General features: G+C 64.4%; 1 protein-coding gene across 4 annotated transcripts; it reads right to left on the bottom strand.

The window, feature by feature from the left end:
* Positions 1-623: 623 nt before the first annotated feature.
* On the bottom strand, positions 624-6,376 carry RBFOX3 (RNA binding fox-1 homolog 3). Of its 4 annotated transcripts, none has more exons than XM_062010503.1 (11): positions 6,131-6,376; positions 5,395-5,532; positions 5,152-5,205; positions 4,588-4,680; positions 3,558-3,618; positions 3,294-3,347; positions 3,065-3,197; positions 2,544-2,583; positions 1,955-2,016; positions 1,596-1,674; positions 624-668 (listed from the first exon to the last, which is right to left on the bottom strand). In XM_062010503.1, exons 1-11 carry the CDS (start codon positions 6,341-6,343, stop codon positions 624-626), a joined length of 972 nt encoding a protein of 323 aa, XP_061866487.1. In that variant the 5' UTR covers positions 6,344-6,376. The 4 variants fall into 4 exon arrangements, with proteins under 4 accessions (XP_061866487.1, XP_061866483.1, XP_061866485.1 ...); XM_062010499.1 differs by having other exon boundaries at positions 6,125-6,358; XM_062010501.1 differs by having other exon boundaries at positions 5,395-5,529; positions 6,125-6,343.
* Positions 6,377-12,181: the final 5,805 nt, after the last annotated feature.

Genomic DNA, 12,181 nt, shown 5'->3' on the forward strand with positions numbered 1-12,181 from the left:
CAACAGAAACAGAGAGGCAGGTCTTTGGCTGGAGCAGCACACAGGGCAGCCCCCCGAGCCTCGCCCTGTGCCGCACACCCCGTTCCTGCCTGGGGGCTGTCCCCGGGGTCCTGCACCCACCCCAGCCTGGCGCCGTCCCTGGAGCACCTCTGCCAGCTCCTCTCTCTGTTATGGGCTGAGGGGCTGCTGCCATCACACCCCTGTGTTTGTGAGCTGAGCATCTCCCCCTGCCTCGCAGAGGAGTGAGCCCTCTGCACCCCCAGCATGGGGCTTGGGCTGGAGCTGCACGGGGACTCTCGTCCCAGCTCTGGGGTTGGGGTACCACTGGGGCCAAGGGCCGTCCCTGCTCCCCATGGTCCCCAGAGGTGCCTGGGCAGGAGCTGCCCGTGCGGCGCGTGGCAGCGCCGGGGCACGGGGCAGGCGACGGTGCAGGAGCGGCGGGCGGGCGGCGGGACGAGCGGCTCGAGGGAACCCTACGGGCTCAGCGGAGCCCGGCGATGCCCAGCCCCAGGCCCCGGGCAGCGCCTGCGCTTCCTCCAGCGGCCCCGGGCTCTGTCTGCCTGGTTTGGTTTGGTGCTAGTGAGCGCTCAGTGTTAGTGGTGGGAGGGGCTGGGTCTGTCTTGCTAGTAGGGAGTGAAGCGGCTGTACCCTCCTCGGTATAGACTAGCCTGAAACATCAAAGATGAAAAAAAAGCCAATCAGTATTTGAGAGAGAGGCAAAGCCCAGTTCTTCCCTTCATTTTTTTCTCCTTTTTTCTTTTAAAATGCCACCAAATTGTTTCTGTCCTTGGGACATGAGGGGCGGTCAGGGCTGTGGGCGCCCAGCGCTGCCTGGGCTCAGCGGCGGCTTGGGCTGCTGCCTGGCAGCCGAGCACAGGCTGGCAGCCGTGGGGAGCATCGAGCCTCAGTGACCCCAGCGTGGCATTGCTGTAACTGGGCCTCCTCCTGCCTGCAGTGACCACAGAGGAGCCCATCCCCATCCCTGCCGCAGCACCGGGCTGGCACCTGCCTGCCATCCCCTGTGGGACAGGGCTGCCTGGGGCTGGGGGTGCTGAGGGGCGCTGGGCAGCCCAGCCCCGGCGTGAAAAAAGGGAAGAAAAAGAGAGTTTGGCTTTGAGATCCCACCCATGAGTTGGATTTTTCATCTTTGATGCTGGCTGCAGAGCTGAGAGCCGCGTGCGTGCGTGGGCTGCAGGCGCCGGCAGGCACACGCCTGCTGCCTGTGCGGGATGCATGTGGGTCTGGGGATGTGGGACGAGACAGGGATGTGCGAGGACAAATGGGGACCTGGTCCCCAGGCAGGGCCCATGCAGTCAGTGTCGGGGGTAGCCAGGACCCCGCCCCTGGCATGTGTGGGCAGGACTGCACAGGGCTGCACCAGTGGGTGTGACGGGGCACGGGGTGGGTGGGGGTCTCCTCTCTCTCCTGCCTGCAGACAGAGCCTGGCAGGGGCTGCGCTGCTCCTGCCGCTGCCGCCGGCTCCCCCCGCAGCCCCTGCACCCCGCGAGCGTCCCGGCTGCTGGGCCGGGCCCCCTCCCCAGGCCGGCTGCAGCTCACATCGAGGGGCAAAGAAAGGCCGCAGGGGGTGCTCTTACCATGGTGCCGATGCTGTACGTGGCGGCGGGGCCGATGGTGTGGTGGTACGGGTCTGCCGCGGCGTACACTCTGCCGTAACTAGGAGCAAACACAGCACTGGGTGTTAGTATCCAGGGTCGGGGGGCTGTCTCCCCTCAGCAGCCCCCCTCCCTTTGCTGTGCCCAGGAGCCCCTCGGGCTCCCCGCTTCTCCCTTTGCAGAGTGAGCCCCAGGAGAGCACGTGGGCCTTGGTTTGCAGGATGCCTTCATGGTGCCTGGCTCTGGTCTCATCCTGTGGGGCTTGAGCTGTGGGTGTGTGGGGCCGGTTGCTGCAGGAGGAAATGGGGCATCATCCCCCGGAGCAGTGCTGCGGTGCTCACCTGTCGCTGTACGCTGCTGCTGCTGCTGCAGGCTGAGCGTATCTGTAGGCAGCGTAACCCCCCTGCAGCAGAGAGAGACGTGTCAGTGAGGGGGCAGCCTGGGGGGCTGGGGAAGCTGCACACCCCTGGGCACTGCCAAGGAGCAGCGAAGAGACCCCATGGGAGCCGGTGCTTGTGCCACCCAGCACACAGCAGCCTCATTAACCATTCCCCAGGGGCTCTCACAAACATTAACCTTAAAACATTAAACTTCCAGAGGAGAGAATGTCACCTCCCTGATCGCTTTAATGAGGTGTCATGTTAGATAAATCCTTCAGCTGCCCGCCTGAAATATCACCCACGGCTTCTTAAATACGGAGGTTAAACGTGGGTGTGAGAGGGCACCGGCGCCCGCCATGGCTGGGGACGCCACACAGGGCCCTGCGAGGGGCTGCCTGCGGCACAGGACCCACGCGGTGCCAACCCTGCCCACTCCCCTCTGCCCGGGCTCCAGCTGCCTTCCCTGGGGAAGGAGCTGGCAGGGGGCAGAGCCCAAGGCTGAGCCCCCCTGGTGCCGCTCGCTCCCAGACCCTGGCACAGCAGCACTTACGTAGATCTCGGCTCCGTAGAACCCGTCCTGGTAGACGACCCTGCAAGGAAGGTGGAGGCATCAGAGCCCAGCCTGTGCCACTGGCTGCCAGGGAGGGTTGAAATGGGGGGAGCTGCTGCTAGAGAGGCCACCCAGGCAGCCTGAGGTCACATCCTGGGCTAGGACTCCCGGTAGCGAGGGCAGGGATGTGGGGGTGGGCACAGGGCAGGTGGTGCCACAGGGATGGAGAGGTCCAGGGCATGACCATTGCTGGGAGCAGCCACAGATCGCCATGTCTGTGCCTGACACTGGAGTGGCCGCGTGTGCCGGGACAGAGCATTCCCATTGAACCACCCACCTCAGCCGGGGTGCCGGCCGGTGCTTTGGGGCACAGGGGCTGCTGGACCCAGGGTCAGCCCAGAGGCAGCAGCTGGGGGAAGGGTGTCACAAAGCCCAAGCCCAGGAGGTGCTGGGGGAGCTTCCGATGGCAGCGGAACTGGAGCGATGTGTTGGCAAAGGTGCCGGTGCTGGTGGGTACTCACGCGCCGTAGGTGGGGATGGGCGGGGGCGGCGGCGCAGCTCGGAAAGTGTTGTAGACGGCACGTCCTCGTCCCCGTAGGTGAGCCCCTCGGTAGGCCACGGCTGTCCCCGTGGCGGGGTAGGGGAACCCCGTTACTGCGGGAGGGAGGGAGGGATGTGGTGGGGCCGGGCGCTGTGTGGGGCCAGTGTCAGGGGGGACCCACGGCAGGGCTGGCCCCAACCCCGTGTTACCTGCGTAGAACTCGGGGCCGTAGACCGCTCCCACCACCGGGTTCAGCTTCCAGCCTGTGGGCACAGAGAGCTGGTGAGGCCGAGGGCATCCTCCCCCTGTGCTCCCCCCACCCCGGCCGGGCTCCAAGGGGCAGCAGCTCCCATCCCAGCGGCCGCCCTCCTGAATGCCTGAAGGTGTGACGGGTGTTTGCTGCAGGAGCTGAGCAGCAGCCTGGCAGCGAGGATGCTCGGGGATGCCCCCACCACCGCAGCTCCAGCCCGTACCGTTGGTGTAAGGGTTGGCAGCCTTCTTGTTCGTCATGACCCGGGCTGTGGCGTTGTTCACCTGTGGGGAGAGGAGGGAGCTCAGTGCCTGGGGGCTGTGGGGCTGGTGGGGCTGTGCCCAGGCCCACTCGGCTGCACTCGGCGTGTCACTGCTGCTTCAGGTGCCAGAGTGAAGGGTGGCAGCAGCACGGGGAGACGTGGGGCGAGTCTCTGCCCGCAGCCACGCTGCCGTGACACTGTCCTGCCCGTCCCCCCAGCCCAGGCCTCCCAGCTCGAGTGACAGGCACTGGTTGGGCTGGTGGCCAGTGCCCTCACCGCTGCGGTGTCATTGCTCAGGCTGAGCCCTGACATGCTGCCACCAGGTCCAGACACCTCCTGTGTCCACCCCAGCCCACCTTGGCCCACAGGAAGGACAGACAGTGGGCAGAAGCCCAGCTCCCTCCTGCGAGTGCCTGTGAGCTCCTGCCTGCTTTGTCAGACCATGTTCTCCATGGGGGCATCACTGGGCCCTGCCCGGCTGCCCTGCCCTGTGCTGAGCATTGCTGGCAACCTCAGCATCCTGCTGCCCCCTCCCCATGCTGCCCCACTTCCCACCGCCAGCAACCAGCAAGGTCCTGCCAAGGAGCCAGCAGAGCCTGATCCCTCTGCCTGGCTTGAAGAAAGAGAAGCCTTGTTGTCTGGGCAGCGTGGCAGCTGCCTGCACAGCACCCTGCCCTCTCTGGCACAGCACACGGAGCAGAGAGCCCCCCTGCTCCCTGCAGAGCTCAGGGCGGCTGAGCAGAGGCATGGGGGGCTCCTTGTGTCAAGGGCTGACTGTCCCGGCAGCCGGCACACACGCTCCCGGACGCATGCACGCGCTGGGCACGGCTCCCCCGGGCATGCGGGACCGGGCTGGGACCTGGCGCTGCCCCAACGCGTCCCCTGCCCCAGCTCTCCCCTGGCTGCAGCCCCAGGCAGGAGAAAGCCCCCTGGGCAGGGCCAGGGGCCGCACGCACACGCGGGCATGGCACTAGCACACTTATCTGAGCACCTCAATCTTCCGGCCCTCTACGATGGTGCCATTCAGCTTCTCCCGTGCCCGGTCGGCATCTGTGCTAGTTTCAAAAGTTACAAACCCAAAACCCTGTGAGCAGAGGAGAAAAGGAGAAAGAAAGAGACAGAAAGAGACAGAGAGAGGGTGCGGGGACAGAGAGAGAGAGGGGGTGAATCAGGAGAGCTGGCGCAGGAGATGAGGCTGCCGCAGTGCAGAGATGGAGAGCCCAGGCTGGGGTCCCCGCTCGGGCCGGGGGTCCCAGCTGAGGCCCCGGCATCGCCTGCGAGCTGGGAGGAGAGTCTGGGAGAGGGGCACAGAAAGCAGGGAAGATACAACAGAGACATCCACACAGAGAGGGACACGAGCTGCCTGTGCAGGGGGGCAGAGCAAGCCCAGCCCTCCCTCCAGTGCTCAGGGACCCACATTGCCCGGTGATGGGGTACCCCATGCCTGGGTCCTGCAGGGCAGCAGAGGAGGGGAGAGCGGGTAGAGGAGCTGCTGGGCACCCCGGCTTCACCTGGTCCCCTCCCCAAAACAGCACCAGCCACAGGCAGCACCCACCTTAGAGCCCCGCTCATTGAAAATGATCTCCACGTCCAGGATCTTCCCAAATTGCTGCAAGAGGAGAGGGCAGAGGGGTGAGCACCCACAGAGCCCCCAGCCCCACACCTGGGGCTGCTGGCACAGGGCTGCCATGGGGACTCCTGGTGCCATGCAGGCAGGGCTGGGGCAGGGTCCCTGCGGTGCTGTGGGGCAAAGAGCAGAGAGCAGAGGCTGCAGGTGCCTGGATGGGGCTGGACTCACCCCGAACATTTGCCGCAAATCGGGGTCCCGGAATCGGAAGGGGATGTTGGAGACGTGTAACCTCTTGGGCTGCTGCTTGTCTGTGTTGTCTGAGGAGTGTAGCTGCTGGCTGTCTGTCTGTGCCGCCTCGTCTGTCTGCTGAGGGAAGCACCACCGGCTGTCAGCCCGGGACTTCCCAGCCCCACGTTCCCCCTCCCCTGTGCCTGGCCCTGCCCCAGGGGCACCCTTGACCCAGTGGTCCCCAAGCTCTGGGCAGCACCCTGTGGGTCTCCCCACAGCCCAGTGAGCTGGGAGGTGATGGAGGGAATCTCTGCCTGCAGAGACTTGAGGAATGCCCAGCCTGGGGAAGAGCCATCGCCCCTGCCCACAGCCAGCGGGGTCAGAGCACCACCCACTCCAGGGGACTGCGTGTTGGGGGGCACAGGGAACACACCCTGGGGTGACCCCGTGCAGAGGGACAGCCAGCATCATCATGTGGCTTCTCCCGCTGTCGCCGGGCGGCACACGGGCACGCTGCAGCCGGGCTGCGAAGTGCTCAGCTCAGCACTTTCCTGGCGCTGCATTACAAGCTCGTAATTGAAGCTCTCTGGTGGGAAGGCAGCCAAGCAGGTAGATTACAAGTGATTAGAAACGACAGGAGGGGCTGTGAGGGAGCAAGCTGGCGAGGGCAACCCACCCAGCACCCCAAGGGATCGCAGCCAGCCCAGCACCGCTGCCCCCGCGCCCTTACCGGTACCGTCTGCGTCCCTGCTATGGACTGTGTGCTGGCGTCGGTGCCCGGCTGCTCGGCGTGGCTCTGTGCTGGTGTGTAGAGGGTCATGGCGTGCTCTGGTACTGTGCTTTGCCCCGAGTAGTCCTGTGTGGGGTGCGGGTGCGGCGGCGCGTATTCTGCGGGGATCCCGTTCTGGGGGGGTGGGGGGTACTGGGCCGGAGGGTAGGGCTGAGCCATCGCGTCCGGCGGAGCCGTGGCGTCCTGGTTACCCTGCCGAGACAGCGGCACCAGCCCCTTACCCATCAGGGGCCCCGGGATGCTGGGGTTACCACCTGCCCCAGGGAGGGGGCCTGGTCCCCTCAGCCAGACCCAGCCCCCTCAGCCCCAGCACAGCCTTTGCTGTCCACCCCCAACCCAGGTCTCTGTGCCATGGCAGCTCCCGGGTGGCATTGCCAGCAGCTGAGCCCCCATCTCCCCTCACTCCGGAGTCGTGACTGCCCAGTGCTTGGGGCTCAGGCAGCAGGAGGATGGAGCATCCCCTCACCCCCTCCACTGGGTCTTAATTAGGGGAGCCTGCACAGCACCTTCTCCTCCATGAAGGAAACCAGGGCAGCCCTTGGATTGGAGCCCTGTGTGGGGCAAAGCAAAGCCAGGAGAGTAACATTGCTCCAGGGGGGGCTGCAGAGCACCAGTACCCACAGAGGCAGCAGTGAAGGGGAGCAAGGCCAGGGAAGGGAGGCAGGGAAGGGCAGCCAGGAGGGATGCCAACGGCCCCTTGGCAAACACCAGACATGGATCAATTAACTGCTAAATATTTGATTAGACCTTTTGCTCTAACTCAGCGGCTGGGCTGCCCTGGTCAAACGGGGTGAGCTGCACCCGCACCACGCGCCAAGGGCTGCCCGCTGGGGTTGGGGCTGCCAGCCTGGGCCTCTCCTGCACACCCATCCTCACAGCCCTGCATGCACTCTCCAGCTCTCCTCTCTCACCCACATGTGTGCAGCACCGGCAGCCACAGACACCCACCGTGGCACACGGCAGCAGCTCCCGCCATGGCCAAGAGGCCACGACCGCCTGGGCCAGCGCCAGCAGCCCCTCAGTGCTTTACAACCTGCCGTGGCAGCCACTCGCCCATGAAATACAGCTGCGGCTCAGCCCTGCAGACAGGCTCCTTAATTGTGTGTGTGGCCGATTTATGGCGTGGAGGGGCAGCGGGGGGCTGCTGGGGGGCCGCAGCTGGCAGAGCTGGCGAGGCCATCGCGCCTGCGAGGGAGGCAGCGGAGCCCGTGCTGGGGACCACGTGCAGACCCCGCTACAGATCTGCAAGTCACCGGCAGCTGCGCCAGCGCCTTCCGTGCTGACTCAGCTGCTGGGGGCCACGCCAGCCTCAGGCACCTGCCAGCACGGCCAGGGGCTGCCGGAGCTGCGGGGCGGTGCAGCCCCATCGAGCCAGGCAGCCGGGGTGATGCTCCTGCCTGCACCACTGAGGGTTTCCATCCTGTGCCCAGTGCCCGATTGCCCCTGCCTGCAACCCCTGCTCACATCTGACCCTCCCAGCCTGCGAAGGGAGCCAGCAGCAGGAGCAGCCAGGGCCGCTCCTGCATTCCCTGTGCTGGACACTCGTCCTTGAGGATGGGCACCACTGCCCAGGCGGGATGAGCCAGCAGGCAGGGGGATGAAGGTGGGTGCTGGGGCAGAGATCATCCCCACCTGCCCAAGTCTTGGGCCCCACTGGCCCCTTGCCAGCCTATCCCGACAGCCACGTTCATATCTGTTATTAATTAGAGCCGTCGCAGTGCTTGTCAGCCTGAGTATTATTTCATTCAGGGACCATTAAGTTCCCCTGTTTTGCTGCCGGTGCTGCAGAGGTGCAGACCTATGGCTCCCAGTGCCTTCCTCCCAACAGCACTGCCCCTCCATCCCTGGGCAGGGCCAGGGCTCGGTGGTGGGGGGATGCCAGGGGCAAGGGCCCCTGGGGAGGGGTATGGCAACTGGTTTGGCTGTGCAAGGCCCATCGATGTCACAGAGAAGTGGCTGCCTCCGTTCCACACCTAACACTGCCTGGGCCCTCCTCTGTCTGCAGCTCCAAGCAGCCTGCAGTGTGGGAACAGCCCTGTCCCCAGACAGTGAGCGAGCCCCTCTGCCCCCCAACACAGCAGTGCTTGAGCCCGTACCAGAGAAACCCCTTCCCTGGGTCTCTCCTTGTGCCAAGTACCTGGGGGATCCTGGGGACCCACCTCTGCCCCACAGCTCAGGGTGCCCAGCTGCACAGTGAGCCCTCCGTGGTGCCAGGGACAGGGGTCTGACAGGCATCCCCTGCTCACACTGCCCAGGGTGTGGGGGATGCTCCTGCCCAGCACTTTGTGAGGCATCTATATTAAAAGAAATTCTGATCATTGATAGCCTGTAGCCCTGATTTAATACAGGAGACAGATCAGTGCAGAACTCAAAGCTGAGCATGGAGCAAAGCCATCAGTATTTGACATAGCATGGGGGGCACGAGCAGCACCCCAGTGCCTCTGCTCCCCACTCTGCCCCTCTGCTTGGGCAGGATAGCCTCAGGGCTGTGGCACAGCCTTAGGTGAACCATCACGGGGCTGAGAGCAGAGGGGCTGGGATGAGGAGCTGAGGCTTTTGCCATCAAGGGGCTCTGGGAAGCGCAGGACAGGCTGCTGCATCCCATGGGCATCCTGCTGCTCCAGCTCCTCTACAGAGCACTGTGCCAAGCAGCTTGAGGAGCCCCGGAGGCCCAGGTAGCCCCCGGGAGTGGCTCCATCCAGCTGGATGCAGGAAACTCCCCAAGCCCAGCACGAGGGGCAGAGCTGGCAGGACCCTCAGCTCCCCTGACGGTGTCCCCTGCCCTGCCCGCGGCTCAGCCTCGTGCCACCAGCCCTGTGCAGCGGCTGCCGCAGCAGGCAGGGGGTAGATATCATCTTTAGCTGATTAAATGTCCCTCATTAACGAGTTTCTTTAATTAATGAAGTTTTTTTTGTTTGCTCCACTTGCTTTCTCCCCACTGCACTCTGCCTCCTCAGCACAATCCAGGCCATTTCCTTTCAAGTCATTTAGCGCGTGGGGCCGGTTCCTGCCGACGCCGCACTTTGGTGATTGTGCCTGTCAGCTCGGGGCTGACGACGCCATTTCTAACATTTGCTCCTTTCTAAGCAAACAGCGCACCAGGAGCCCCCAAACACAGAGAACACGTCTGAGCAATGAGCTGAGCACAGAGCATCAGGCTGACGACAGGGCACGCGCTGGCCCCAGCACCCTGCAACGTGCCAGGACACCTTGGCCGCGGTGGGCATCCTGCTGGCATGGTGCAAAGGTGCAGTGTGGGGGTCTCAAGCTCCCCAGTCCCTCACGAGCAGCTCGCCAGGCTGGCCAGCGAGCTGTGCCTGTGCTCAGCCACAGCCTCTGCTTGCACACACAGTCACAACGTCCACCCTGGTGTGAGCCTGGCCTGGGGCTGATCCCCTCACTCCTGGCTGCTGCAAAAGTGTCCAGAGTTTCCTCCAAAAGCCTCGTGGTCACCCTGCTGCCCTGGCCTGGTCTGTGCTCATCTCCAGCCCAGAGAAACTCCTCCCGACAGCTGTGCCTGCAATGCCTCGTCCTGCACACCGGGCTCAGCCCGACACAGTCCCGTCACCACACGCTCCCCAGCGCCAGCAGGAGGGAGCCCCAGCGGCAGCACACACCCGGGGGTCTGCAGCTGCGGTGTCTGGGAGACGGGCAGCACAGACCCACGGGCAGCCAGCCCAGCCCGGGCCCCGCTGAGACCAGCCACCTGCTGTGTCCTGATCCTACCACAGTGTCCAAGGACACCACCAAGACGTTCTCCCAAGCTGCAAAGCCACAACAGGCAGCACGTCCTGCAGGCAGTGCCGGCAGAAAGCGCGTTCCGCTGACCCAGCCTGCCGTCAGGGCATCCCCTCACACACGGTGACACAGCCCAAGCTCAGAGCTGAGCAGGAGACGGGTGCTGAGCAATTCCCTGAGGTCACTCCCAGCCCGTGGCTCTGCCTGCACTGAGGCAGCCGCCTGCTGCTGCAACAGGCCTGCAGCGCGTTGCTGCGCTGGGGTCCGCCCGCGGGACACGGAGCTGGGGCCGGCCAAGGCACCACACACAGAGGCTGGCAGGAGCCTGTGCCCTCATGCCCGCTGCCTGGGAGCAGGGCAGTGAAGCAGATGGGCTCAGAAAGTGCCCTGGGGCAGCGGGAGAGCCTCCCCCAGCACCCGGGGGCTGCACGGCCATGCCCGGCACGGCTCATCCACGTGACTGCTGCAACGTCCCCGCTTCGATCCGGCCACTGGCTCATGCTAATGACTGTCAACATGAAACAGAGGCCGTGAAGGGGAAGAAAATTACTCCCTGAAAAGGAATTGACTGATCCCCGTCATTTCTCAAGGAATCACTGACCTGTGAATATTTCATTACCCAAAATGCTGTGCCATCCATACAAAGCAGTGTGTCCAGTCCTGAGCAGCCACCAACCCCGAGCGGTGGTGGGGGACTGGGGTCGGGGTGCTCACCCCAGGACGTCCTCAGCCCCAGGAGGGACAAGCACTGCCATCACAGGAGCCGGTGGAGATGACAGGAGGTCGTACCTACTTCCCAGGATGGAGACCACTGTGGCCCCACAGAGAGCTGGGGCACAACAGGGGAATCGCTCCCCTGGGAATGAGCCGTGGAAGGAGGTGAGGAGCTGCAGAGGCCAGAGGTAGCAGCCACCACGCTTAATGTCTTCATTACTGAGGAGGCAGGGGAGGGGAGAGAGGCTGCTAATGGCATCTGCCTGGGATGCTCAAGTGGGAAGCGCTGCAACAAGCGGCAGGGCTGGAGAGTACAGGCAGGACCCCGGTGGCAGGAGCAACGCTGCAGAGGAGGCGGCAGGGCAGCTTGCTGGCACAGCAAAAAGGCTGTTTGTCCAGGCTGACACACACTGTCCTGGCACTTTCCACCCTCCCCTGCTCCAGGACCCTGTAAGAGGGGATCTGCCTCAGGCAGTGGGCTGCCAGGGGCCTGGGCACGGCTGGACGCTGCTTCCCCTCCACCTGCAGGAGCCTGGGCAAGAAGGACATGGTGTCAGCAACACCCAGGAGGAGGAAGGAGATGCCAGCGTGGGTGCCAGGCACAGACGTCCCCATGAGTCCCCGTCACCTCCTGCGTGGGGCAGGGGAGAGCATGGTCCGGCCCTGGCTCCTGGCTCTGCCAGTCAGAAACTTCGGAGCTGAGGCTGCATGAAATATTCATGAAGTAAATGGTGCAATTTCATCTGCATTCAGCCAACTTCATGTATATTTCAGAGTATTATGAAATGATAATGTTGTGTAAGCGAGGCGAGGCAGGGGTGCTTGGGAGGGGGGTCCTGGCCACCCCCTGTGTGCATGGGGCTGACACGTCCCAGGCTCACACGTACCTGTGGCGCCGCGCCGGGGACGGACCGGGCTGTGTCACCGTCTGAGACGCGCCAGGATGGGGCTCACAGCGAGCAGGAGGATTGCAGCTCCGGGATGCACGGCACTCTCACCTGAGCAGCTCCTGGCATCGCCAGTGGGGCCAGGGCTCACCCACAGCAGCTACCAGCAGATCTTTCTGGAGGGCAGCAGCCAGACTCGAACCCCAGCACAGACCTCCCTGGCACACCAGAGCGATGCAGGCCCGGCACACGCCGTGTTGTCCGGGATTCCCGGCAGCGCTTGGTCCCCAGCGGCAACTACAGGGTTTAGGACAGGCGGGTACATGAGGCACAAGCTTGGCTGCGGAGCCCAGTGATGGGACAGGCTGCAGAGGACCCGAGTCCTTGGCAGCATCAGCCTGAGTGACCTGGTCCTCCTGAGCCCTGTAGACACCAGGGGTTTGGACGTGGGTGCCCAGGCACCATATGGCTCTGCACACCAGGGCAATCAAGCCATGCTGGAGACTGAGCCATCCTGGAGGGCAACTATTGTCTCCCCACTGCTGGCAAGGGCTGGCAGCTCTAGAGAGCAGCCGCTGCTCTGGGAAGGGGCAGGATGTCGGCCATGGTGAGCCAGAGCGTGGGGCTGCCAGCTCCCAGCCCTCCCCAGCCGGGCATG

The sequence above is a fragment of the Colius striatus genome, chromosome 18, assembly GCF_028858725.1.
Source record: "Colius striatus isolate bColStr4 chromosome 18, bColStr4.1.hap1, whole genome shotgun sequence".
Lineage (NCBI taxonomy): Eukaryota > Metazoa > Chordata > Aves > Coliiformes > Coliidae > Colius > Colius striatus.

What these genes read in the sequence shown, in the direction of transcription:
- RBFOX3 (XM_062010502.1), bottom strand. Translation starts at nt 6,343, where the DNA reads ATGGCTCAGCCCTACCCTCCGGCCCAGTACCCCCCACCCCCCCAGAAC. An exon ending in TCAATGAGCGGGGCTCTAAG is followed by an intron (nt 4,681 to 5,151) that starts GTGGGTGCTGCC and finishes CTCTGCTCACAG; the next exon opens with GGTTTTGGGTTTGTAACTTT. An exon ending in CGTACAGCATCGGCACCATG is followed by an intron (nt 669 to 1,595) that starts GTAAGAGCACCC and finishes TTGATGTTTCAG; the next exon opens with GCTAGTCTATACCGAGGAGG.